Consider the following 27,945-nt stretch of genomic DNA (forward strand, 5'->3'; position numbering starts at 1 on the left):
TCTACCCGCTGAGATTTCAAATAATCAAAGGTGAGAGCCAACTTGCGAGCGATCTCGATGTATTTCTATTCGCCAGCTGAAACTTGCACCGCCCCCGCCTTCTCGTTAGCAGTCGGTTGGAAAATTCGACGCGAGCTTTTCAACGACTGCCACCTCCTTGTTTCTTTTTCCTCTGGTTCTGCTGTCAAAGCACTCCAATTATTTACGCTTTCGCGAAATGCACTGTCTATAAATATACGTTATTACGCGCAAGCACGACGACGCTCCGAAGTGTACGAAAATGTGTTGTCTTTACTTCGTGAACCGAGGCATTTTTTGGTGCCATTTCAAAAGCAATGAGAATCTATCGCCTATAGGTATCGATGCGGTTTTCACTTTCCCTTAAATTAATTGCACTTCTTTTAGAATCCAATGCGGTTTTCACGAAGCATAAACATCGCGTTATTTTCGGAACAGTCTAATAGAATGTCGCTCGATCAATCTGCGTGAACGCACAAACTAGTCCTACATAAATCTTAAAATAATCCGATGGCGAGTTTTTTTGTCACACTTTAATGATAAGCATTTTTTTCTAAGAAAATCACTGTTCAATTTATCCACAATTTGTGCAAAAGACTTTCCAAATTACTTTTGCAAATTCTACAAAGTTAATCTTGAAGTTATATCGATAAACTCCATATTATTCGTGCTTAGCAAAAATCCCATTGAAAGTCCATCCATTTGAAAGCATCACAGTTAACGGGTGAGCTGCGTTGACACGATATCCGAAAATATAATTAGGAACTGGTTTTGAAAAAGTGTCCAAAGCTCTTTTATGGTGAACAAAGCATCAATGGAAAATATAATAATGAGACTGTTGCTTCCAGGTGGTGCTTCCAGGCTGATCCAGCTTACGTGAAGCCTGGCAATCTGGGCTTTGGAGTGCAGAAGGCGGAAGTCGAATGATAAGCATGCTGCGATTAGAGCTGGTAGGGCTGGTACTGCTGACGTGCAACCAGATTCTCACCGAACACCGTGACTTTTATGGGTTGCGTAATCAATACGGATCGAATCATCGTTCATCGGGCAACTATGCTGGCGCCAAGACTCGCGAGATACACACCACCTGCGGCCGACTCAAAGGCACCGTCGTGCAGCCTTACACCGACAGCCCGCTCGTCGACGTTTTTCTCGGTGGGTATTTATTCGGCTCGCGCTAAACGTGCGTCGCCTGGAAACTATTCCCTTCGGTGGAAGATTACGTACGGTCGCCGACTACGTAAGGTGCGCGGTACTAGCGTGTTTGGGTATTAAAACGGAAGTTTGAGCGACTCTCTCTTGTCCAAAAGAATAACAGACCTCACACGCGCGAGGTCAGTTGCGAGATACGCGTATTTCTCCGCGACAGAACAAACGAACTACGGCTTTGCAACGCCATATATTTCGTCCAAACAAACTTGCCCGTAAACAATGGATGCGAAACGAAACGATCAAAGAGACGTACGACAACGAGGCAACAGTGGAGAATATGAAGATACCGCGCGCGTGTTAGATATGAAGGAGCAGGCCGAGAATAGACGTGTGCGGGCGTGTGTGCCATGCGAGCGTGACTGTCAAGTCGACTAGCAGTTCGCGCTGCTCATAATTTACCTCGAACGCGCCCGCGACACGGCGTAAGAGCGAGTGCCGTTCTCGCCTATCGAACGGCGATGACCGCACGCGACCGGAATTTCTTTCTTTTTCTTTCTTTTTTCTTTCCTTTCTTTTTTCGTTTTTTCTTTGTTTTTAAATACACGGGCCCCGCCGTTAGCTCGCGCCTGAATTTAGGAGACCGTCAATGATGATGGACGTTAATTTACGAATAAATAAACACCTTTTACGCGTCTGGCGCGTTTAAAAATAAACTTTTCACAGGGTTACGACCTGTAAAATGCTGCTCAGCAATAACTCGCAGTTTACTTACATCTCAGAATTATTACGAAATAATGAAATGAAGATCGTCAAGCGGAAATTGCATCCTCCACCGGAAACGTTTATTTATAAAAATAAAACCGATTGAAAGCACTTAGCAGGAGCATAAAAATTAGTGGAAGGCAATGAAGTAACCCTTGAAAGGCAGGAGAGTAGATAAAGCGCGGGGGTAGTGGATCTTTAAAACAACGGAAAAAGCCCTTGAAAGCCGAGAAAGCATAAAATCAGGAGCCGTGAGAGAGAGAGAGAGAGAGAGAGAGAGAGAGAGAGAGAGAGAGAGAGAGAGTCGAGGAAAGTTTTATTTATCGGCGACGATTTTCCTTAGAAAGTCCGCCCAAGAGAGCATCGATCCGAAATCGGGCGTGAAGTAGCTTGCACGAGCGGGAGCGCCGCCAGGGCCGGAAACGGACGCTCGTCAGCGGGACATCAGTCCCCCATGCACTGGCACACTCGGGGAAAGAGACGAACTGCATATAGAGATTCCCAGATAAAGAGAGCGAGGATGCCTTATCATTTGACGCCCACGCGTGGTTAAACCATAAAAGCTTATACTTACGGGAAAACTTCTGCTAAGAGCAATGAGGATTACATGCTTAACTTTACTCGTCGGCGCATACCTTTGCTGCTTTTCCCGAAATGCCGAATCCAAATAACTAGCGCTACTTTTAGTTCTTGACTTGGTTGTTTTGCAGTTGGTGGAAACATGTACATCGCGGAATTTCGGAAAGCACTGTGAGATCGGTTTGTTTGTTGTTAATCTCACGAAAATACCGCAAGTTCTAACTTTGCCTGGGAAGAAAATAGTTAAATAATTGGCACTTGTCAGGAGGATACCTACAGCTGCAAGCAAGCAATTTTCAAAATAACTTGACGATATGCAAAGCGATGTACGGATATGAAATTTCGAACCGTGTAGAATGCAGACTACACAATAGGATTTCCGGTCTTCTTTAGAATTCCTCGTCGCGGATTTCCCAAACATTTCGGAATTCCCAAGTATTTTAGAACCTCTCTCTCTCTCTCTCTCTCTCTCTCTCTCTCTCTCTCTCTCTCTCTCTCTCTCTCTCTCGCTGTCTCGTTCTAGTCTTCTTGGTCGGTCGCTCAAGCGCACGTTTTAAATTAAATTTCTAGTTAATACACGTGAAGCCTTGGGGAATGTCATCGAATGCAGCAGGGCGATTTGGCGGGCAACAAGAAAAATCTTTTCGCGCGAAATCCAAGATGAAGAAGGAAAATTTAAATTCTAAAAGTAGCCTCGGTAGCAGATGAAGGAGAGTAGTCGAGCTCGAATAGCTGAAATTCCAGGCCACGTCACGTAACGCATTTGTCTTGAAAAATGTCGAGAGCTTTGTGCGCTCGTTCTCACAGGAGTGCCGTACGCTGATCCGCCGACGAGCAACTTACGCTTCGAGCCGCCGAGATCGCCGTCGCCAAAATCGTGGGCCGGCGTGAGGCACTGCACGAGCTTCCAACCGGTCTGCCCGCAACTGCTACCCGACATCGAGGAGGAAGTGGAGGGCGCGCGTCGCCGATATCTCGAGAAACTCATGATTTACCTGGACAAGCAGAACGAGGACTGCCTCTATCTGAACATCTACGCGCCGCATCAGAACGCCAGTAAGTACGTCGTCGCTGGAGCTGCACGCTCCGCGAGCGATCGCGCGCGCAAACTTGCCGGACTATATATAAAATTTATCTAACGGCTCGAGCCGCCAAAACTCTACGTGGTTTTTTCTCGGGCGCTCTTCACTCGACGGCTATTTTCAGAGGTGCTCCCTCTTGGGCAACTATCAGCGCGCGCTTGCCCTTGCTTCGCGCCGCGCGTTCCGCTGCGACTTGGCATCACTGAACGCGAAACCTTTGGAATGCTTATGGGAGATCCGCAGGCCCGGTGCCACGAAAGGATTACTCGGGCAAACGTTAGTTCGGCAAACTACGGACGTAAGAGAAAGGAGCCGAGACGTTTCGAGAGATGTGGCTGCGCTCGCCACGTTTCTTTGAGTTTTATTTCACTTGATCCGCGCAGCGTGCCGTCAGTTGAGTAGCGCATGAATATGAAATGGCACGGAACGTGTGCTGATGAAGAAAAGATGCCGGGCGACGTTTATCTCTGGCAAAAATATATAGTGAATTTTGCAGTTGGCGTTGAAAAGTGCATACGGAAATTTGACCCATAAATATAGTCACATAACGACCGTAAAGAAGAAAAAAGACTCTCGCTCGCGCGCTCAGCAGCGAACAATAGAGTAGAAAGGTCGAGAAGAAGAGGAAGGAGAAAAAAAAATGTTTTTTTCTATTCAGTGCTTAGCTTCTTCTTACAGGGTTGTAGCTTAGGGAACAGCCCCCGCTCCGTCACTTTCGCGCATTCTCCTCGACTCGGCTCGCTTACTTTCTTCTCTCTCGAGTGCGCTGGAGAGTTTGAAAAGAACTGCTTAAAATAAACGGGCAGAGCTCGCGCTCACACGTAGCCATGTGCGCGAGGCCCGACAATACATTCTCGATCCTTTGTTGGGCGGCTAGTTTATGATAGATATATCGCGGCTATTGAAATCTCTTCTTAACCAATGAGCGAAGCACCTTTATTTATGGGTTCTCGCTCGGCTGGCTCTTTAGCGCGCGATTCGCTGCAGAAACGAAGGTGCGTATATCTGTCGGAGCGCCGCACGTGGAAAGTGCAGCGGAGGCAGACGAGGAAGGGCACCCGATTACGTATAGACGCGATAAGCGAGCACGAGCTTTATCGCCAAGGTCTGCGCTTCTCCGCCGCGTCTTCGCGCGGCGGCCCGCCGCTCCTGAATTTCCAATTGTACTTGCTTTGTTGAGTGAGCTCTTTTATCTTGGCTTGTTTGCGAGATTTTCGCCGTGAAAGCGTGACTTGGCTGCTTAAGCTCCCGGCCCTGGTCTTTAAACTTTTAATCCGCAAGAAAAATGCCACGCTAACTTTCCCGATGCTTCGCCCTCATCGAAAAATGTACGTATTTGTGCACGGCAGAGATTTTCCCCGATAGAAAATTCATTGCAGTACCAATCGTGCAGGCCTCAACTTCTAGTCGAATGACTTTTCTTGGCATATTCAATTCAATTTTTTATAGCTGCATTGAAGCCTTAAAAGCCCTAAAATCACAATAGTATTTGAGAAAGCCAGTTAGAATTATGCAAATCCATTGAAGGGACGAATCGACACTCCGAGAATGGGCCTTCGTTAAAGGTCTACAGCACTCGCAGCATAAACTCTGATTAGATAAAGGAGTATCAACAGTTTTTATCGACTTGGCTGACGAGAATCTGCAATCTACTTGGCGGCGCTTCGACGGCCGGAGACGACGGCGGAACGAAGAAAGATAGCAGAGGCATCGCGAGAGCTGGCAGCAATCAATCGACATATCCATTACCAATCGAGTATATAGCAGTAGCTCGCGGTGAGAATGCCGAGAGCTGCGACTGCGGGATAAAGAGGGAGAAAGCAACAAAAGGCTCTCGTCCGTCCACTCACTTATCTTAATCAAGAGGCAAGCGTTGCATAATGCCTCGCTGTGCTTTGCGTCGCGCCAGGTCCGCGGGCGCGCGGGCGCGCGCGCGCGCGTTCGAGTCTCGCTGCAATAAAAGCGACGACGAAACAATGCCGCGGAGGCAGCGTAAATTGAAGAAAACGCGACAATGTCGCAGCCAGGCGGAGAGTTTCTCTTCATAATATCGAGACAATAGCTGACCCAGGTCAGGCTACCGCCGAATGAATGTTGCATGCGAGCAGCGCGCCAGCCAGCCCTACTCGCCCGTCTGCCTGCCTGCCTGCCACTCAGTAGATTGCTCCTCCCTCGTAAAAACCCCGACTGCAGCGCGCCCGAGCTCTTTGCTTATTTACAGCCGAGCGATTAGTTTATGACGAGCCTCCCCCCCCCTCCCCCTCTCACACTCTCTCTCTCTCTCTCTCGCGCTGCCCCCTCTCCACTTTATTACTTGCGATTTATGCTCCCCACTGGAATTCCCATTCAATTGAGCCGCGAGGCCTCGCCGCGCTGTCAGGATTGCCCGCCAAGTTTGACCATTTAATTCGGTTAGCGCTTAACGGACAGCGCAGCCAACCTTTTATGAACAAAGTTCGCGTCAATTTGCCTGAGCTTTACGCTACCGAGCCGGACGCCGCGGCCTCTGCAACTTTCCATCGAATTAACCGACGATTTTACGGCGAAAGCGCTCGATGGTGGGCCACCCCTACCCACGCGCGAGTTTAAACACTTACCGCAAGTGAGCCGCCGAAGCTTCAAACGCAAGGTCAATCGAGTCACTGCGCTGCCACTTGCTAAATAGTCGCTTTAGTTCGATATACAGTTATCACGTTGTCCGGGCAATGATTCAACGCTTTTCATTAAGCTCATCTGGAGATTAATTCTCCCGCTGCCTCGGCGGCGAAAAAGTCATTAGGATAAAAAGCGCGCGAGAGCGACGCACAGGATATGTAGGCCAGAGCACACGAGAGCGAATAATCGAGCTCTAATTCCTTCTGTTTGCCGGCGCGCGGCCGTTTAATGACAGCGCCTGTCGCGGCCCTCTCTCGCTCTCGCCTGTGTTTGCAGTGTAATTCGACGCATGGAAACTCCATCGGGGCATAATGCGCCGGCCGCGCCTCGAGCACGTTAACAAATACTACCGATGCACTTTCAAATCGCGAAAGAGCTCTGTCCTGTGTCTATATGCCAGCTCGTTCGCTCTCGCTACTGTGTGTTTCATTTTCGGCCGGCCGCTCCCGCCACGGCACCTTGCCTTTTTTTGTCGCCTCGCGAGCCGAGCTGCAATCAGCGGCGGGCTTTGCCCGGACTTTATTTCCTTTTTCCTTTTCTTCCTCTTCTCACTCTCGCTTGCGCGCGCGCGCCCACTGAGAGAACGTATCAGGAGGCCGAGCCGGGCATTTTTTTTCATATTTCCTTTTGCGCTCTCACTGCCGCCGCTGCTTATTCGCCTGCCCCGAGAGAATAATCCACGGCTTAATTTTTCCTACGGATGATGAGTGTTTTTTATGCGCGAGCTTTAAAATATCCCGCTGATTTCGCTTGCCGCGGCCAGCCGCCTCTGTCTTCCCGGGTACTTCTCCTTTTCTCTTCTTCCGGTGTCGAATAGGGCGCCGACTGCTTCATCATTTATATATAGAGGACTTCAATCTTCCATTCGATAGTCCTATAATTGAAAACTGATTTATGTGCAACTAGGGCCAGACTTTTATCCGGGCATATTGGAATTATAGAGCGAATTCTTTTCGTATCGGTTTGACGTATCTCATTCGAACGACTTGGACGTACACATCGGATTAGATAAAAAATAAACCGAGAAAGGAGAGTGAATGATACAAGAGCTCGGAAAAGGGAATATGGGAGACGAGCGTGAAAAAGATCGGTTGTTTTGAAGTAAATGCAACTGTAAACGCACGAGGTCAAACGGGAGGGCAAACAGAGAGAAAGAATAATTGATAAAGTGCCTGGGGAAGGGGATGCGTGACTTGCTCGCTGCCGATCTCCGGCAGGCCGAAGGAAAGTCGGCCTCTGAAAAATAATTAACTGCTTTGCTGCACCTGTGAGCGCGGTTCCAAATAAACGCGTAAACGACCGAGGAATAAAACGGAAATAAAACTCGTAATGACTTCGGCGGACACAATAACGCTCGCGCGCTCTCGGTAGCTTTCATTTCTCTCTCTCTCTCTCTCTCTCTCTCTCTCTTCTCCGCCACTCGCAGCTTGGATAATGCATGTGTGCGCGCGGTGCCATTCGCGTAATTACAGCCGCTGGTGGCGCATTGACATCGCGCGTGCACGAGCGAGCGACGCTACCGATACGTATGTATGAGTTGCTACCGGGTATTGCATTACGTGATTACCGAATTCATTGGCTTACCTCTCGTTCGCTCGCCCCCGTGCTGCAGCTCACCGTCGGCCGACTTTTCAGGTTCTCTCGCCGAGCCCTTTCACTTTGCGCCTCGACTCCACGGCTAAAGAATTGGCAGGTGGAGCTTTTTCACTAATTACTTCTCCCCTTACCCAGACACCGCCAGCAAGCGAAGCTTTTTATTTATTTATTTGTTTGTCTCTGTTTTCCCTTTTTTAGCCGAAGATCGAGTAATCTATCACGGCTGATATCATGCACATACACTATTCGTTGCAAAAATGCAACAGCTGCCCCCGTAAATTCTGAATATGCAGTCTTTAATTCGGCGTTACGCCTGAAAAATCGACGCGCTTTAAGCTCGGCTTCGTGGGGGCATTGTTAAATCGTGTTATTTTTTTTTTTTTTCGCCCGCCGAAAATCCATTTCAATCCGTTGCGCGCGTGATGTATTTCAGCTGTCCGTAATACAGCGCTCCATTACATCGCTCAAAAATCAAATCATTTCGATCGGCGGCAAATCGAATTTATAACTCCGATCCCCGTGACGTCACGAAATTTGCATTTTTTTTATTCGCGCGGCTGAACTTTTCACTCGGTTCGCGGAAAGAGAGGGAGAGAGAGAGAGAGACAGACAGACAGATAGAAGAAAAAAAGCGCATCTTCGCATATCGATAAGGGGGAGCCGTAGTGCGATACCTGCCTCGCAGGTAGGCCTCGATTTTTCCTCGCTCGCGAGAGCTACACGGCTTTGCACTTTGGCCAGAAGCAGCTGGCTCGCGCCTCGATGCCGACTGCAAGAACTTGGCGAGTTTCCGCCTGAGTAATGGCGATGAGCAAATCGAACGACGATGCATTATCGTTTCCAGCTTGGGAGCTTGCGTTTTTGCCCTGACGCTCAAGCTCGCGCTGCTTTTTTTTTTTATCCGCGCAGCCGAAGCTTCCCTCTGAGTGATTAATCTTGTTCTCCCTTTATCTCTGTGTTCCTTCAGCCGGAAGTCAATCTTCTTCCACCCGCGCAGCAGCTACTAGTCGTTTTGATAAATATATGTTGATTTTCTCCCACAAACATCCGACAGCGAAAGAAAGAGAGAGAGAGAGAGAGAGAGAGAGAGAAGTAATTAATGCTAACTGAGCTCTCTATCATACATAATTCACTTGTAAATAGTCCGACAACTTGTTTGAATCGTGGCCTAGTACCGTTAAGATTTGATCAAACAAGCACTTAGCTACTCATGAATAATTAATTCCAACTCAACTATTCCCTGTGTCACTGTAAACTCTTCGAATCATATCGGTGGCGCCATCTATCGCTATCGATTTCCAACAGTCCACCTCTCCCCTCGAGGTAAAAAAGCTTGCTATACCACGTGGCGAGCTTCTAGCGAAAGCTCTACGATGGCAGCAGCTGATCTGGAGCTCCTCGCTCGCTCGTTGCGGTACTCTCGTTCCGTTGCAAACCGCGCGGGCACAGCTTTTCAATTTGCGGTCCGATCGCTTTGATCGATGTGCCCGGCGAGCTGAAAAAAGATCCGCGATTGAGCAATTTATCGCCCATCTAGCCGAGAGAGCCGTTCATTTTTACGCCAAGCTGCTGCTACCGTTGCTGAGAACCATCATTTTCAATTGTTCAAATTGATCGCTTTGATCGCTGTTTCGGTTGATTAAATCCCACTATTTAACGTCCTTCCAGCCCGAAGAAATGTGATTTCTAGTCAGTGGATCTTCTTTTTACGCAAGCATATTGATTGATCTTCACTTGTATTTATGCAATCCGTTAATTTTTTAGTCGTTGTTGCACACGTCGAACAATTAAAAAAAATTAAAAAAAAGAGAGATTCTTAAACCTTTTTGTGCAGAGCTTCTTTGAACGGGTAGTTCATAATCTAGCGTGCGCAGTGAAATATCCTAACGAAAGGTCGTCCCATGTGAAAATTACATTTGGATCGAAAGCATGGGACATCCCCATTAATTATTAGAGAGTCTTGAGCGCTCGAAAGGTTATCTCGATGCTGTAGCTGCGCCATTAATTAATTTCTGAAATCATCGCTGAAAACTTAATAAAGAAGATAACCTCGGCACACCCCTTAATCTGGCGGCGACAACAAGCGAGCGCACGAGTCGCAAGCCCCGTCAGGCCTCGCTCTCAACTTGCCTCCAGGGCGTAAAATTCCTCCCTCCTCCCCTGCCGGCAGTTATGACGTCATCTATGAATGGGGCGCCTGAAACACAAGCGTGGTTATTAAATTTAATTGCCGTGTAGAAGTGTGCGCGGCGTCAAGGGCCAAGTGTAAATCTAGTTTATATGCGCGCTTGCGAATGATAATTGCGTTCCGAAAGCTTTTATTGGCTCCGGGAAGTGTCGCCTCGTTTGACGGATTATTAAGCGTTTCCCATCCTTCGCCATAAGCTCGCGCGGGCTCTCTTGACCTTTGTCAAGGAAAAATCGTCTCAACGTCTATTGCAAAAGACAACTCCAAATGAGTTCGAGCATCGTGTTCGTCGTAGTGCGACTAAGCAAGCTCCAATTAATTAAAGCCAAGATACGATAACATTGTTGAATTTAATTGGGCCCGTGATCAATAATCAAATTGTTTACAAACTTTGAGAGAAGGAAGACTTGCAGCAACTTCGTGCAGGTAGTCGCACAGCAGTGCCAGTCTGCTAATGAATTTTTCGTCAAATCGCCTGAATTATTTGGTTATCAATCTTGCACGCTGATACGCACATTCCCCCGAATGGAGTGTCTCGTTAAGAAAACGTCGTTACTTGACGGATGCGTTTCTTGGGAGTCTGCAAATCCAGCACCCGAGCGACGCATAGAAAATCACGCGACTTAGATCGTTGCGCGCGAGACAATGAGGAAAAACGAGCTCTACTCTGCAGATATCATTTACCGCGTGAAACACACGGACGAAATAGACGCGAAACCGAGGAGCTGCCTTTTTAGCGATGCAGCAGCTGCCGCGCGGCGGCTGTTCCGCATAATTTGACGCGTCTATCGAATGGAATAAAAGCCGAAGCGCGCGCGCTCTTCAGATTTCTCCGAGCGGCATCGCTAGCGCAAAAAAATATTCCAAGTGCGCGACGAGTGGCTAAAGTGCAGAGGAGACCGTTCGCTTCATCGTCAAACGAGGCACGCGACGATCGATCGATCGCACGCGCGGCCGAGGGAGCGAGCGAGCGAACGAGGGAAAAAAATCCACTGGAAAGGTGGTACGTCTGCAAGGTGTTCCTCAGATTTCGCAGCCGGCAGTGATTTATAACGACGCGCGGCAAAATGAAAATATTCGCCGGCCATGATTCCCGCCGACGCATCAATTTCAGCAACCGCTCCGCCTATCGACTTTCCTCTCTCGCGCTCTTTCTTTGTCTCTTTCTCCGAGCTTTCAATTTTCATGTAAATCGTACGCTCGACCGCCCGCATTGATTCCCCCCCCCCTCCTCCCCCTCCTCCCTCAGCTCTCTTTCGATATCTTTTTATCGTTTCTGCGATTGCTCGCTCGTCGTAAATTCCTCCGGGCGGCGACCCTATATGTCCTTTTTGACTAGAAAGTCAAATGCCGAGCGTATTGTCGTTGAGCACGCTGTAATGACAGTGATGACGACGCGATGATGAAACAAAAGCGCAACGAGATCGCAAATATGAAACAAAATCATGAATAACTTTAACGAAACATGGCTGGAAAACGTAATTAGAGTAAATACTTTTTCTCTACGAGCTAGAGTCATAAACTACATCAAAGACCTCGTCTCTACTCGACTTCAATTTACTCTGAGCAGCAGCGAGAGAGAGAGAGAGAGAGAGAGAGAGAGAGAGAGAGAAGTAGGCAAGCGCGAGCAACGCTGCTTGCGTATTCTGAAGGAGGAGTTGAAATTTAGTCGATAATGTATAGAGCGAGAGAGAGAGAGAGCGGCTCTTCTTTTTGAGTTTATAAAGTATGGCAATTGGCATGCTTTTTCGCCATTTTCCGTTATTTACGACTTCTTGCTCGCACGTGCCAAACTTCTCTATTTTTTTAGCTCCTCTTTCCTTTTTTTCTGTCCAATCGAATGATATGTGATCCGCGCTTTTAAACAATACATATGTCGAAAAATCATAGCATGTTTCACACTCGCTCTCTTTGAGCGATGTGATACACTGAGCTTTTCCAGAGCTGACAGTTTATAGAATCCATTGAATTTGAACGACTGGAGTTTTATTGCGTAAATAAAAGGACAACGAGTTGTGCTTACGCGTCTGCAATTTGAATTTATAAATGAATGCAATTGGCCGGGTTGGTAGATGCGAGCGTGTATAGCTTGCCCTTTTACCGAAAGTAGCACCGCGCCGCCACTGCGCGCATCTTTGCAGTGAACCGCCAAATTTATGCGGAGTATTAGCATAACAAATTTGGCATTTACCGAAAAATATTGGACCGTCGTATCCACCTGTGGTTACACACGTCGACGGGCATAGGAAGAAGAGAAAGAAACGATAAGCCGCCCGCACGGACGAGCGTCACCCTCTGCTCTCTTCTCTGTTCTGGTCTGCTCTCTCTCTCTCTCTCTCTCTCTCTCTCTCTCTCTCTCTCTCTCTCTCTTTCTATACGCGACGATCTGAAATTTTCATTCATTTTTCCATTATACTGGTATAAATCAAAAGTTTTGCCGGCTACCGCGAGAGCGGTGCAAAGTTTTTCATCGGGCGAGCGTTAAATGTAAATCAAATAATAATAAGAGCAAAGAGAACAAACGCCAAGTTTCAGGGACGATTCAATTGCGTGCTCGCTCGCGTCCTTTTACGCGCGCCTCTGTCTTTTTACGCTCCCTTCCCTGCCCCTCGCTCTTTTTGTGCCACACTGCGACTCGACCTGCATAAAAGCCGAGCAAAAAAGTGCGCTCGCGCGTTTGTTAGCGCCTGCACGGCCGGCTACAAAACTCGTCGTAAGTAGTCGCGAGGTGTCGACAAATTGTCTTTCGCCCGCACGCTAACCGGCCATTATTATACGACGTATACGGATTTTTACGTGAAACTTTCTCGAGTCGACCGACTTTGATTATTTTTCTCCGATAGTCCTTCCTCCTCATCCCTCGCTCGCTCAAGAGCCTTCCCCTGGAAGTATAGGCTCAGTGTTTGCTGAATTATAAATGATTTCTCGGGGTTATAAAACACTCTCATTTTTCTTCGTTACTTCTTTTCCTTTTTTTATTTTATTTTATTTTTTTGGAGAAAAGAAAGCATGGGTCGCTATGCACACACTTGAGCTTTTAATAACTGACCTCGTGGGCGAGCTCCTTTTGCACAATGCCTGCCCTCCTCTAGAGAAAGAGAGAGAGAGAGAGAGAGAGAGAGAGAGAGAGAGAGAGAGAGAGAGAGAGAGAGGGAACACGTCCTTTATATCTTCACCCCTTTTTCATTCACACGCCATTTCTCGCTTTTGTACATTCATTTAATTCGCAAGGGTCGCCTGCTCGCGCCACTTTTTAGCCTGAAGCTAGAGCACACGCGCAATAATCCTTTGAACTATTACGCTATGGAGAACAGCCTCGAGAATTACGAGCACGCTGAAAAAGTAACGAGGGGCTGACTTATAATTTTTGGCAAATTCTATTCATGTTTTGTTGCTAGTGCTCCGCCGGTTCTCCAACCCTTTTGTTTCCTGGCTTGAAGCCCGCTACTGCTACTGCTGCCGCCGCCGTTACCGTCGCCGCCGCTGCCGCCACGATAAACTCAGAGGGAGAAAGGGCAGCTTGCTTTGTTGCAAAATTACTTCCAGCGCTGCCTCAGTTTAACTGCATTAGCTTCTACAGAATCCATCCGATTATCGCATCAGACGCAGTATTACTCTAAAGTTTTGAGGCTACACGCCAATTTTTCCAATTAAAACATAGTTTGCAATAAAGCTCGCTGCAATCCCGGCGTTAAGCTTCGCTGTCGCATTGCAAGAGACGCGTAACACCGAAACTTGGATGCACATAAGATTAAAGCCTCGATAGAAGGCTGCGGAATCGCGACGGCACAAAACATCGCCTTTAATTCATCGTTTTGCTTGTTATTAAAATAGGCCAGAGGAACAGCTTGGAAAGGTATCCGGTGATAGTGTTCATCCACGGTGAGAGCTACGAGTGGAACAGCGGCAATCCGTACGATGGCAGCGTTTTAGCGGCTTACGGCAACGTCGTTTTCGTCAGCCTCAACTTTCGCCTCGGGATTTTAGGTAAAATGCTGGCACGCTCACCCAGACCCACGCCTAATTCTATTTATTCCCGACCCTTAATGAATAGCTCTGTGGAGTAAAGGCGAGATAAGGACTTGCGTGGCGGTAGTTTGTTGTTAATTGTTTTTTTCTTTTTTTTCTCGGGAACCGCACCGACAACTTTCGCTCTCGAGTTCGCCAAGAGAATCCCTGAAAGCCTTTACTTGTCGTCCAGCCTGACGCGCTTTCGTTTATTTTCGCGTTTTTGATAATTTTATCAGCGCCCAAGCTCCGCGAGCTCTCATTGTAATTTCAAATTAAGAATTTCTTTTTGGCCGAGACCGATATGAGATAGGGGGAGGAAAGCTTCTCTCTTGAGGGCGAGCGCGTGAACAATGAGGGACTTTCGGTGTTAATCCTACTTTACGACCAAACTCAGGCTTCCTGAGGCCTGGAACCAAAGACAATACCCCCAGCAATTTCGGACTATGGGACCAGATAGCTGCACTCGACTGGCTCAAACAAAACATCGGACATTTTGGTGGTGACCCAGAAAGGATCACTCTTTTAGGTCACGGCACTGGCGCTGTATTTGCTCACTTGCTCATGCTTTTTCCTAAAGTCACTGACGGTCTGTATTATTCCACGAATCATTGTTTTCTTCATCTTAATCTTATCTCTCAATATAGTACATCCGAAAGTACTTAAAAAACACTTTAAAACCAAGCTATATGCGTAAATCAAGTTTATTGCAGCCTTTAAAAATGACTTGCAATTTTTTTCTTAATATTCTACCGATCGAAACACGGCAATTAAATGACAATTGAATAATTGTGCGTAGTTTAAATAGGCTGTTTTGACCGTAGATTATGCGAAACGTGCAATACTGATGTCAGGTTCAGCACTGAACCCTGACGCAATCGGCAAAGCTCCATTACAGATCACAAAGCAGGTAATTCCTCGACAGTCTCGTTTGGAAAACAGTCAACCGACGATAATCGCGTGCACGTTTGTTGGCAAAAGGTGGCGCACGCGCTGAACTGCAACCAGTCGAGCGAGGAGGCATTGTCGGTGTGCTTGAAAAATGCCCGTCTGCAGGACCTGCTGGCGGTGAAGATCGACAAACCGAAATATGTGCCGGCGTTCGCGCCGCTCGTCGGCTCGTCCATAATAAGCGACAAGCCGAGCAACCTCATGAAGAGTGGCGAGCGTCTGAGCAAGTAAGTTGATGATTGTCGAAGCACAAGAATTCGGGCTACTTAAAATTCAATTTGGCCAGATTCCGCGCAAGAGCCGCGGGGCCGAGGCAGCGGAAATCCAATTTTCGCAGAATGCTGTATAATTACCCGCTAGCTGTAATAGCAGCTTCTCCCACCCTCTGCGCGTGGGAATCTTCGTAACGAGACTTAATGGAGCCCTCGCGCAAAGAGTGCGGCTAGTTTTTAATTAGAGTAGTCCGACATGAAGTCCAAGCGTTTGATGTTTTCACACGGCAAATCGCTTGCTGCGCAGATTCGGCCTGCTGTACGGCGTGACAGAATTGGAGAAATTCCACTTGCTGCCGGGCGTGGCGCTGCTCCAGGGAATGTCCGACAGCGAGAGAGACGATTTCATCCGCGATAGCATCAAGGTAGGTAAATCGCATCGAGACACGTGCTCGCGCTCGCGCGATCTGACGCTTTCGATTTACGCTCAGATTCGACGCTGCTGCTGCTGCCGCCACTATCTGTATTTCATTTGCTCTGTCTCTCGCTCGCGCTCCGACTTCTTCCTTTTGGAAGCTTGTATGAGATGGAGCGAGCTGCCTCGACTCTTGACATTTTAGACTTTTATCCGTTCTCATGCCAAGTTTGAATTTATGCCGGGGTTGCCGCCGAGTGAAGCTCTTTGTTTATAGTCAAATTCCATACTACATATGCTCCTAAAGTGCACACACTCACTGCACGAGACAACTTCAGTCGATGCTGACCTAACTTGGGAACCCATCAAGTATGCTAATCATCCGTGCTCTGCTGTATCTCTTTGTAAAAGTATGCTAATCGGGCATTTACATTGTGCCTGACCATACATCGCTTGTACCACTGAATACGGGATCAATACACTTGCGCTAGCTTTCACAGCGACCTTTTTGTCCTAGTGTATTATTCGACTTTTCGCGAATAATTCTGGCAACAAACTCGTGTACGCGCGGATCTCGCAATGCCCTTGTCAATGCTACACAAGCCAGAAATGCCGGCCCCATGCGTTTATTGCGTGGGCCAGTCCGTCTAGATTAGCTGCAAGTCCAATCTCACGTGCTCCGTAATTTTGCCGTCAGGCTACCCACGAGCTGGACTCGGACGTAATTCTCAACCGAGTGCTGCAGCACTACGAGGCGAGTTACGACCTACGCGAGCGCAATCGCGACATTGCTCTCGAAGTCGTGTCGGACAGCGGTGTCGTCGCGCCAATGCTCGCTACCGCCAATCTGCACTCGCGAGTCAACAATCAGAGCTACATGTACGTGTTTACGCATCCGCGAAGAATCAGGGAGAAAAGCGAGCCTGAGCTCGACGTGCGTATACACCTTGCTCTCTATGCGTGGATCCGCTGACAGGTTTGGCAATCGCTCGACGCGTCTTTGACCTTTCAGGAGCATATTCGACGCACGGTGTACGGCGAGGAGCTGCCTTACGTACTGGGAGTGCCACTCGGCGGCGAGGGACATCACCTCAGCGGCCCCTACGACAGGGCCGAGGTTCTTCTCTCCAAGGCGATGATGGACTGGTGGTGCAATTTCGCTTACTCCGGGTGAGAATTTACATCGTTATTTCTCCACCTGTCAGTGTCGCCGAGCCGCCACCGCGATACGTCCCACGCTGGAAATTTAACGGGATTTTTCCAACTGCCGTTCGATTTTCCAGTTGGCTTATTTTCCTTCTCAAACTGTCACTCGATTTTCATACGCCATAAGTCAGCGAATGGCCCTTCATGGAACCCAATCAGTTGTCAAATGAGCCAACACAAAAAGTTATATCGTCAAGCTCTCGAACAAGTTGATAAATCAATCGTTCAAGTCCGAGCCTCAGACCGAACGCATTAGCTTAGTGAAACCAGATGTCAATCCATTCGTTTCTCCCACGAGGAAAAGGTTTCGCGGTGGGCGTTTGCGACCGCGCGAGCGCCTGCGACGGCCACAAATTAATCTCGACGGCAAATTAAGTGAACGAAACGGCGACAGGCGAGCAGCAACGAGTAAATTAATACTGCCTCTGCGAAATTAAGGTCTTGAAGGAGGAGAGAGAGCGCGCGCGCGCGCGCGAAAAACTTTCCTCTCGGCTCCGTGGCAGAAGAGAAACAGCATCTAATACATTCTCGTTTCTCGGCAGAGATCCAAACAAGGTGCGTCCAGCTCCACGACAACGTAACTTCCACCGCCAGCATCACCTGAGAGACGAGAGCTCACCCTACAGCATGCACTGGCCGCGTTACGACCCCGTCGACCAGACATACTTTAATCTTAGTAAGTCGTCGCTCCGGCGAGCCCTTTGACTCGGTGACATTAGCCTGATTGCCAATCTATAATTGCATTTCGTACCCGCGTTTTACGACCCTCCGCGACCGTCCATCCAGATTTTCTCTGCTCGTCTTGCCCCCTCCCCCCTCCCACGGTTCACCCTTCCGTTGAAAATGCTACGCGCGCTCTACGCGAGCAAAAAGGAAGACCGAAAACGTGTGACCCTTCCGCAGTGACGCCGCCGCAGATTGGCCAGCGCTATCGGACCGAGGAAATGGAGTTTTGGAACATAGCGATCCCGGACCTGCTGCGCCGACCCAGGGAGCCAGATTCCGTGCCACCGACGTCGCAGCCGCTACCGCACCAGATAACGCAAGCGTCTACCTCGTCCTTCCAGTGGCACCTCTACAACCAGACCATTTCAAGGCCATCCAACGTAGTTAGCCCGACGCCCTCGTTGTCGCCCGAAGACAAACGCCCCGATAAGGACAAGGTGCCAGTTTTCGCTTTCACCAATTCAATGACAGTTGCACGCTTTGCCTCTTGTTGAATCATCACTTCACCAAGTTATTTTCTTTTATTATTTATTACTGTGAGCTTAGCGCTTTTACGGAGTGTTCGAAGATACTACAGTTTCGAGAAAATCGATAGCCTTCAAATATTTAATGATACGATCTTTATCTCGCGAGTGTCAGAGAGAAATGCGCTGGCTTTTCGTTTTATCGACGCCATTTCGTGGTTAATGCATTTGATTCGCGTAATTCAAATAAACGATGTAGCGTTCGCGCGGAGATTCACAGGTCAGATTTCGCGCTGGATTCGGAAAACGAACAGCTCTTTATTAGATTCGCCAGAGAATGAGTGAGAGAGAAAGAGTGCGCTTGAACAATATCGTCGACCGCACGTACGCGCGTATGAGCTGCGGAGATGCCCGGAGCGCTTCTTACCCACGCTGCCATTGTTTGCGCAATAATCCTTCCTTTGAGAGAGCGCCGCTTGCGCTTACAACACACCTCCATTAACCGACCGACTGCACGCGTGTCTCATTTATCTTTTGTGAGCAGCGCAAATCCGACGAGACGAACAACGGCAACTCCGGGGGCACCGGCGACAGCGGCGGCGGCGGCGGCGGCGTTCGGTCGGCTGTCTCGCTGGTAGTCGGCTTCGGCGTGGTCTTTCTGCTAATTAACACGACGGTCCTCGTCTACCTGTACCGCAAACGTGCGAAAATGCGCAAGAAAGCCGCCGCCGCAATAGCTCGACCGGCCAAACCCAGCGGCGAGTCTTGCCGAGAGCTGGGCTACTGCAGCGCCAGCAAGCCGGACATCCGGGACCTCATCAAGAGCGACAAGGCGTACGATAACAATTCCAACTTTGGCAGACGCTCCAGGGAGAATTCTATCTCGACTATCGACACGAGGATCAAGGTCAGGGAGTGGATTCAACAGGAGATCGTTCACAGGTAATGGCCGCGCGATGCGATCGATATCGAGCGCGCGAGCCCGAACAAAATGAAGATCGCGTTATTATTTTTGCGACTCTCGGTCGGTGCCCGCAGTCGGCCAAAAGCCGCGACGAAATAAAACTGAACAAAAATAGCAGTTTAAGGCAACTGCAAGAAGTTGCAGCGAATCCATTAAAAAGCAGCGGCGGCGTCGGCGGCCTCAAGACGAAAAAATCCATTAGCTGGGTTTCTCTCGTCGAGATAGAGAGAGAGAGAGAGAAGACGCTCGCTCGCGTGGTATGTGTCTCTCGCCCGCTCTCTTACGACTTTGCCTAATTGGACGAGCAGTAGGAGGAGGAGGAGGAGGAAGGGCAGGCTCGCGATTCGAGGGCACTTGTCCGTTAGCTCCCGCACAGTTTCGAGTGGACGAGCTCCGTCCAATTACGGGCACTCTCCTTTAAAAAGAGATAGAGAGACTTTTAGGTAGCCAGCTCGCGGGCGTTATATACCGAACGAGCTGGCTTCTGCCTTAACGCTCGAAAACTCGATTGTTAAAGCCACGCGCAAAACCAATTCCTACGTCTGACGAGATTCTTAACGTGAGCAGCTGAGACGCCGCCGCCGCCGCAGCCACCGCCGCTTCAACGTGATTAACTGCTACGAGGATTAGATTTCATGATCAAGCGTCTTAATTCTAACTCATTCTCTTTGCTATTTCTATTCGGGAGGTTTAATGCGTTTACTGAAAATCTTATCTCCCCCTCTCTCTTTTTCTCTTTCTCTCTCACTTTCTGCACAAGCAAAGTCTCTGTATCTTTATATAATAAGCATACATACTTGCATTACTATTGGAATAGCCTTTGTTTGCAAAAATATCATTTTTGTTTGTTCACTGTCTCGACAGTTGAACGATACCGCGTCTAATTTTCGTGAACTAACGAAACTTACTTTAATTTGATTTTTATTATGCATTACCATTTGTTTAATTGAGTTTTTTCGCAAAGATATTGAAAAGTACATTCTACGGTGATTGTGCTTATTTTACAATGATATTGTAGAAGTTTATTATTAACTCATACATGACATTGTTGTACCTCTGCATATTACTATACTTTGTTGGTTCTTATATTTAATTAACTATACACGGCTCAATTGAGCTTTAGCCAAAATAAATTAGTTTGAATCAAAGTTTTCAGAATCATTTCAGACAGTAGCTTTATGCTATTGAAAATGTCCTTTCAATTCAGAAGTTCACGGATTACGCGTCCAAACTTGAAAATAACTTCAGCTTTCAGGATCACGAATTAGATGGAAAAAATTATTTTTGAAAAACAGAAATGGACGCGTAAAGCACGCTGAAAAACGTACATTCAATTCTGTCATCGTAATTGAAAAAAAGCTGATAATCGAAGGAGCGGAGGTAAAGTTTGTCATAAATTTTAGTGCCTTCTTGCTGGTAGTTACAGTATGAGGCATGCTAAGCGTAAAGTACACAACTGCAAATGGTACTCCCGGGGCCGGGGGAGCATCCATCGAGAAAAGCCAGTCATTTTTTTAAGCTTCAAACTTTGCGTAACACACACGAAGTTTGCAGAAGCTCCAGAGCGCGTATGGAGAATTTGCATGAGAGACGTTGCTCAAACGAATTTTTTCCCCTTTTTCCTCGTCACTCTCGTGCTCGCGCCCGCAGCAAGTTTTGCTACAGAGAGAGAGAGAGAGAGAGAGAGAGAGAGAGAGGAGAGGGGAGCGAGAGAATCACCCAGGTGCGGAATATCGATACACATCGGGGGGCCCGTTACCATATTTTCGCCACGTAAGATAGCGAGTGTTTACGACGGATACTGCCTCAATATATCGTTCTTTCTCCTTCTCCTCTTCCCCCTTCCTCCACGCGAATATATATATGCGTTTTACTCCAAATTATTATCTCGCGCGTCGCATTAGCGAGCCCGCTCGAGAAAAGTGCTCAATTTATCGTAGACGAAAGTGATTTCTTTCCGGTGATCAACCACTCGCGATCTTGTGAAATCCTTTAATATATTTTTTAATTGGCTTTACAAGTAAGCGCAAGCAGCTTTATTGCTTTTTCCCCGTTCAGAAGGTGCTTGATGAAAACTTCTTCGCGCCTTCATTTTTCAGTGGACCGAAAGGAAAAGAGGAAAGGCTCCCCGGCACACCGCAAAACCTCATCGGCACCTCTCGTTCCGCGTTCTCGTTCGTCTCGACAACGTCAACAAACAATATCATCGCTGCGGATCAAGGCGAACGAGGGCGTTGATTTTCCTATTCCGCGCGTCTCAAAACGACAGATCCAGGTTAATCGCCGTTCAAATATTCAGGACGAGAGCAATGTTTAGCGGGAAGTCACGCACAAGTCATAAAAACCGTGAAAGCCATAATCCGAAAGTTGCCCGGCGGCGTAGCGTACAGGTGGCTGCAACGACGAAACTTGGTCACGAGTATCAATGGGGCTTGCGAGGGCATTTAGCTAATGAGCAGATAAGTGCTCAGCCTGCATGCCGTAGTCGCGTGCTTCGCGAGTGCAGGCAACGGCGGCTGCTTCTAGCAGCGGCGGGGGTGGGGAACTTTGTGCTCACGTACCTCGAATTCTTTCATCTCCGTGTTGGTCTTTCGCGACCCTCTTTTTCTCCGTTTCCTTTCTTGGACCAAGCGAAACTTTGTCGCGTTTAAAATTATTATTTGAGCGCCTCGGGAGAGGATAGCATTTCATTGAATTAAACCAGCGGCGAATTAATTTAATCGCTTCGTGACGTTGACGCGCGTCGCGCCACGTGCTATTGAAAAAGTTGCCGGCGCTGTTGTTGCCGAGCGAGATAAACCGTTACGCGGATGCTCGCACAACTTACACGCCAAGTTACGAAGAATAACGTCTTCATAAAATATTCAAAGTGTCCTTCTGCCTCTGAAGCGGAAGCCAGCACTTTAGCAACTTTAATCGCAGCTGTAGCGCTTTAGCTTGCTCAGGGATAATAAATTTAGTTATTAGCATTTTTTATGCTGACTGCCGGCTAAATCAAAAGCTTTACGCCCCGTCGTAATTTCGTGAATGAATGTCCACTAAAAATCTTGATTATCGCGCGTTTACCGCGTTAAGCCGACGCGCATCGATCGAGCCCCGAACCCTTTGCCCGCGATGATAATGACTGACGAAATATCGTTCCACGCCGCGAAACAGACTTCGCTCGGTGACGATGCGAAAGCAACAGCCCCGTGGCTTTATACAGCTAATTATTCAGTTGGAGTAGCGTCAGCTCAGCCATTGACAAATAGCCGAGCGCGTAACAAGATACAGCGACTTAATTGTGCTCATCGGCAATAAATTCATTAATTGAAATTCCGGCCTTTGATCTTCGCGCCCGAGCTGGCCGCTAATGGAAGTTAAACGACCAATTAACCTTCGTAAACTCGCATAGGGCTCATTTACATGGAGTGTACATGACGTCGATGTTGGTTTCTTCATTTTATTTTCCCCTTTTTTCGGTCATTCCATAAAGAATCTACGCGTGGCGAATCGTTGATGCGCCTCGGTAGATTAGAGTTTTTAGCGTCCGTGCGCGACACAAAATCGAGACTTTTTCGCCGGGGCTTGCAGTGCCTGGGCCACGGTAATGAAAATTGACGGTTTTTGCTGCAGCTACGCTTCTTTCGGCGAGTGGCCGTGCCACCAATTGCGGCTTGATGATAGCGCCTTGTTTTTCTTTCTCGGCAAGTCCGTCTCATCGAAGAACGATTCCCGAGTGAGATTACGTTAGCGCCGCGTACGTTAGCCCGCTCCTCGTGTGCGCATTCACCATCGTTGTTTTTGGCTTGAAAATTACTGTGCATGTGGTCTCGTCCAATGGAAATTTACATTTTTAAGGGGCGCTTCGGCCCTTCATGGAACCCAGCTCACTCGCGCAACGGATAGTCATATTATAGCGCTCCCTCACGGGCGTCACGCAATTTCTAAATTATAATTACGTTCTGGACGCTTGATCGACGTCGAATAAGTGATTCTGCGTGTAAAACGGGATATGTGATAGCTTGTGAGGAATCTAGGTCGTCCCTGCTCGTCTAGCTCAACGCGATTAGACCATGGGAAAGTTTTCAAATAATTGAACTTTCGTTGACTCTCGTTGACCGTGACAATTTTAGTTGGTATTTTCGGAATCTCATTCGTGATCAACAAACGCGGGAACAGATCGTGATTTAGAACATATAAACGACAGATGAGCGTCAGCTAGCATTCAAATTTCAATGCCAATTAGAGCAAAGCGAGAATACGAGTTTACAGGGCAGCCCTTCTTTTATAATAGATCTCGGTCAGTCGTTCAACGTCCGGGCTAACGAAGAACAATACGCTATTGTATGCACGTGGCAAACACTCTCTTAGATAAATAACTGTTTGAAAATTGCCGTCGCAAGATGAAAAATTTCAATTAGCGAATGAGTTGCGCCCGGCGCAAAGTTTGAGCGCGCGGCCTGGCGAACAAGTTTGTCGTGGGGAGGAAGAGCTCGTCGCCGCCTCGCGCGACTTACATCGTAAAACTTTAGAATTCAAGCGTCTGTGAGAGTTTGCTTTCTCACTCTGTCTGTCTCTCTCTCTCTCTCTCTCTCTCTCTCTCTCTCTCTCTCTCTCTCTCTCTCTCTCTCTTTGTCGGAAACGGATTTTTATGAATGATCTTAATCCTCTGGCATTACCGGCAACGCCATCAAGGCTGATCCACATTAATCTTTAGTGGCTGTTCGTCGGCTCGTGAAATCCTTGTTTACGGTAAAACTAGGAATGGAGTAGCCGGCACTAGCTTAGCGCGCGCAAGCCTGCGTGGGGCAAAGTTCGCCGATAACCAGCTCATCAAAGTGCCGTTCGTCAAACGGCAGTCGACCTCTCCTCCTCGTCCAACGCTCTCTCACTCAGACTCTCGCCGACTGCTCCCCAGATGCTCGCCCCGTTTTCTTCGCAAGACAAGGGAAACTCTGCAGCGCGAACATCGTGAGAAGCTCATGAAGCAGCAGCTGCGACGATTAGAGACATGTCACTCCGATGAGGAGAGACGGCTGCGCCTCGAGGAGTCGATGTACGAGGAAAGTCAACAGATTAGAGTGAGGCCTGGCGTCAAGCGGCATCCTGCTAATAAAGTCTCCGTGGCCGTGGATGCGACGCCTGCGACGCGAACCAACTCGGTGCTCAATCAAATACCCGTGGAGCTGACCAGGACTGCCGGGCCGTCCACCGAGTATCTCGATGCCTTCGAGGATACCGCCGCTGCGCTTGGCCTCTCCGAGTACTGCGAGCCCATCGAATTCCAACCCGACGACGTGCATAAGGTGAGTCGAGAATTTCACCGATTATTTTGCTGCACGCCCTCTCCAATTTCGGACTTTTTCACGATCGACGCGCGCGGCACTTCAGCTCTCGTGTTACGCGCATCGCATAGATACAATCTAATTAAAAATTGCCCCGACGGTGTAACGCGTGAGGTGAAAAGCAAACTAGCACGTCAAAACCCGATGGAACCGTTATTTTCTTCTCGCTTTTTTCCCTGTTTTCGTTGTTGTTGAAATAAATAAAGAAAAATATTATCCGCGCAGCCGTGGCTCCACTTGGCATCAATGTCGTCGGTATTCGAGACGTGAGCGGCGCACACAGCGCTTAAAGGGTACTTTACGAGCTTGTCCTTTTATTATCCCTCGGCTTTCCTACTTCTAACGCCCCTTTTTTCCGCTGGCGCTCGATTGTACGCGGCGCAGCGGCTTCTATTAGGAGTGCTTGCATTTTTCGCCGGATATTGCTCAACGGCACAAGGCTCGGCTCGTCGCGCCTCGCGAAAATTGTTTGCCGCTCGAATAAAATTTGGTGCCCCGCCTGGCTCGCAATTTTCAGCACATATCCGTCGTCGTTGTCATCGTCGTCGTCGTCGTCGTCGTCGTCGTCGCTGTCACTGTCGCTTGTCGCTGTCGTCATCGTTCCACGCAAATTTTCCATTCTCTTTCGTCTTTCAGGATGAAACCCGTGGCGGGCCGAACATCGTCGTTATCGAGCATCATCATTCCAGAAGCGATCCGAGCCCGATGGGCAAATTCGCGACTTACGGCACGGGCACGGGCGTTTCGCCGCCACCGCCACGTAACAACGAGTCCGACTCCGGCAGCACGAGCAGTCTTTACGCGAAAATCAATCCGAAGAAGAAGTCTCGGCTGCCGGCCAGTCACCACATCCAGCGCGGCCAAATCGTAAGGGACCTCGCAACGCGCACGTAACTCAGCGGCAACGTGGCTAATCGACGATGCGCCCTGTTAGCAGCGGGAGATACTGCACGAGCAAGAGCCAACCAGCGAGCACGATCTACCGGCAAACGAGCTTAATCCTCCGCCAGGCGAGCCGTTCGCGTCGGCAACGCTGCCTCGGCGGATGCTCACCTTCGGCTCGCCGGCAGCGCTCGCGCCGCTACAGCCGCCAGCAGCCTGCCTCGACGTCAATGTCACGAGTCGGGACTCGAACGCCGAGACGACCACCTCGGACGCGAGCACTAGCCACGAAGAGGCGCTGCGCACAATCAGGCGCAGGAACTATCCGAAGGTTCTGCCGGACATTGAGAAGCGCCGCTCTCTGCCTCCCAATGCGGCGTTCGCCATTGGCCGCAGCCAGTCGACGGTACTTCGGCATCCACAGCCACCCTCACCGCCACCGCGGATGTGTGGCACCTCGCGGTAGACTTATACCCGACGATCAAGCTCCTTCGTGATCGTTCATCGCGGGGGCAAAGATAACAAGGCATAATCAACGAGATTATTTATTCTTTTAGGAGTTTGGATTGCGTTGAGGACAAAGACGAGGACGAGGAGAACAACGACGGTGACAATAACCTACTTCCGGTGAAGACGAATCTTCACGTGGGTCCACTCAGGAAGAAGATTGACTCATCGAAGAATCAGTCGGTGCCGAGTCTCGTTGACACTACGGACAACACTATAAAGTTAGTCAGTTCCTCGAGCCTTTCGATGTGTCCAATTCATGGGGCCTTCAGGCAAGTGATAGTACCCATCGAAAAGAATGAGTCTAGGATACCTGTTTCACCGAGAGCCAAAGTCAAATTGGAGCATCAGGTCAGTAATAATAATTTTTACCTTGTATCGCTTGATAATCTAATTAGTGGAAGTACATTAATTGAGTAATCCCAATTTTTATGACTGAATAAGCGTGATCACGTGAATTACTATGATTAAATGAAAGCTAAATTAACAGCGTGGATCAATGTTATTTGGAAAATAAATAGAAATGTGGAAATTCGGATACGACCACCAATCAATTGTTTGAATATAAATTCGGCTGGCGAATATTTGCTTTAGCAATCGGAATGATGGTTCGTTAAAAACAGTTATTGATGCAACAAGCTCCATCAAAATATTTATACAAGCTCGCAATATTGCAGCGACTGTATGTCATCAGTAAATCAGCTTGAAAGAGAAAAATCTAACGATTTTGCTTGTTTTTGTCTGACAAAGGTCAAAAGAGAGGACCCAATTCCTCGAGGAGTAGACCAGCCGGACTACCCAACGCGACTGATTCCGGAACGAGCGACTAAGCTGCCCCGCATCATCATAAAGCCGACGACCACGGGCACTTTGCCTCGAGCTCGGCCAACAGCGGCAACGCCGACCAGCAACCTGCACGACAACGAGACCTACCAGCGACTGCTAGCTCGCCGAGAGAAAATGCTATTACCAGGGGAATTATTGCCACCGACTAGGATTCCAATGCTCCGCGCGGAAGTCGTGCAAAGGGTCAACGTACCTGACGACGCTGTTGTCGCTGCCGTCACCAAGCTTTAAGTCAAACTCAAAGTCAAAACAGATTGACTGCAAAGTCAGAAGGCTCCGTTTGTCCCGCGCAAACACGCGTTTCGTTGTACGCGATACTCGTCGTGGGACAGACTAACTTTTCAATTTAATATTTATTGGCTGGCTCGACATCGCCAATTTATTGTATCTTAACGTAAAGACGATCGACTTGGAGTAATTGCAGTTTTCCTTTAATGCGATGCAACGACTTCAATATTGTATTATAAGAAGCAGTTTCGCGCTCGCTGCTAGCTAATTTATAGCTGAGATATTTATAATTTACAGATTGTATCTTTTGTACGTAGATTTTAGATGTACGCAACGACTGATAATACTTTGATACACATTATAATTAATATTTTTTAACGCCAATCACGTTTATTTAAAAGCAATATCCAGCACATATATTTTTTTTGTTTCGTATACACTTTAAACTGCCACTAAACATTCGCAAAATGCATGGAAAATGAGAACGATATTTTTCACTATCGAGTCACAGAGTTCAAGGACGTACTTACGAAAATGCCACATGAAATATTTACAAAAATAATTTGAAATTCAAAGAGAGGTCTGCTGCCGACGTTCGCAAAAGCACGCTAAATTATTCGTTACGCATGGAGGCGTGATATTGACGAAGCACAGGACGTAGCATTCATACGTAGGCTTTTAGAGGTGTGTGTGTGTGTGTGTGTGTGTGTGTGTGTGTGTGTTTGCTCGCGCGCAGCGACGACTGATATACTTTGATACATCGTGCTTAATTATTTTCCGTTAATAACTTTTAAAACCACACAACGGCCATGGAAAACTTGCGAAGAGCATGAAAAACGAGAGTGGTGCGTTTGCGATAGAGTCGTTAAAGCTCGTAGATACAGCGTTGGAAGCGTTGACGCGTGTACGAAAATTGTTGAATAATCGCAACGCAAAATTTTTTTACACGTACGCGGCCTCCTCGCACGAACGAATCGCTTCAGCCGAAGATACACGTGCGCGTACACGTGAAAGTGTAATTAGGATAATTTATGTAAATAAAAATCGCTCGTGCGAGCGAGCAAGCGAATCGGCTGACAAAGTTTAACGAGAAATTTCCAATGCAATTTTTCGCAAGTGCTGTACACTCGAGTGCATTATCAAGCACAATCTCTTCGTATCTAACCATTTGTATAGA

The 27,945-nt window shown here is 48.2% G+C and overlaps 1 protein-coding gene across 1 annotated transcript; it reads left to right on the forward strand.

Moving 5' to 3' along the window:
• The first annotated feature begins 303 nt into the window (after positions 1–303).
• Positions 304–27,945, forward strand: LOC131670313 (uncharacterized). Its single transcript, XM_058945816.1, has 18 exons — positions 304–356; positions 867–1,173; positions 3,319–3,567; positions 13,867–14,019; positions 14,438–14,629; positions 14,865–14,950; positions 15,022–15,218; positions 15,511–15,628; positions 16,316–16,552; positions 16,631–16,788; positions 17,367–17,500; positions 17,728–17,987; positions 18,559–18,956; positions 23,879–24,266; positions 24,942–25,172; positions 25,240–25,649; positions 25,745–26,045; positions 26,445–27,945. Exons 2-18 carry the CDS (start codon positions 942–944, stop codon positions 26,769–26,771), a joined length of 4,071 nt encoding a protein of 1,356 aa, XP_058801799.1. The 5' UTR covers positions 304–356; positions 867–941; the 3' UTR covers positions 26,772–27,945.

The sequence above is a fragment of the Phymastichus coffea genome, unplaced genomic scaffold (genome assembly GCF_024137745.1).
Source record: "Phymastichus coffea isolate CEN01 unplaced genomic scaffold, Cenicafe_Pcof_1.1 PCOF00108, whole genome shotgun sequence".
Taxonomy (NCBI): domain Eukaryota; kingdom Metazoa; phylum Arthropoda; class Insecta; order Hymenoptera; family Eulophidae; genus Phymastichus; species Phymastichus coffea.

Coding starts and splice junctions, on each gene's coding strand:
- LOC131670313 (XM_058945816.1), top strand. CDS start 942: ATGATAAGCATGCTGCGATTAGAGCTGGTAGGGCTGGTACTGCTGACG. Junction 15,219..15,510: donor AGTGGCGAGCGTCTGAGCAA/GTAAGTTGATGA, acceptor CTTGCTGCGCAG/ATTCGGCCTGCTGTACGGCG. Junction 15,629..16,315: donor TCATCCGCGATAGCATCAAG/GTAGGTAAATCG, acceptor TTTTGCCGTCAG/GCTACCCACGAGCTGGACTC.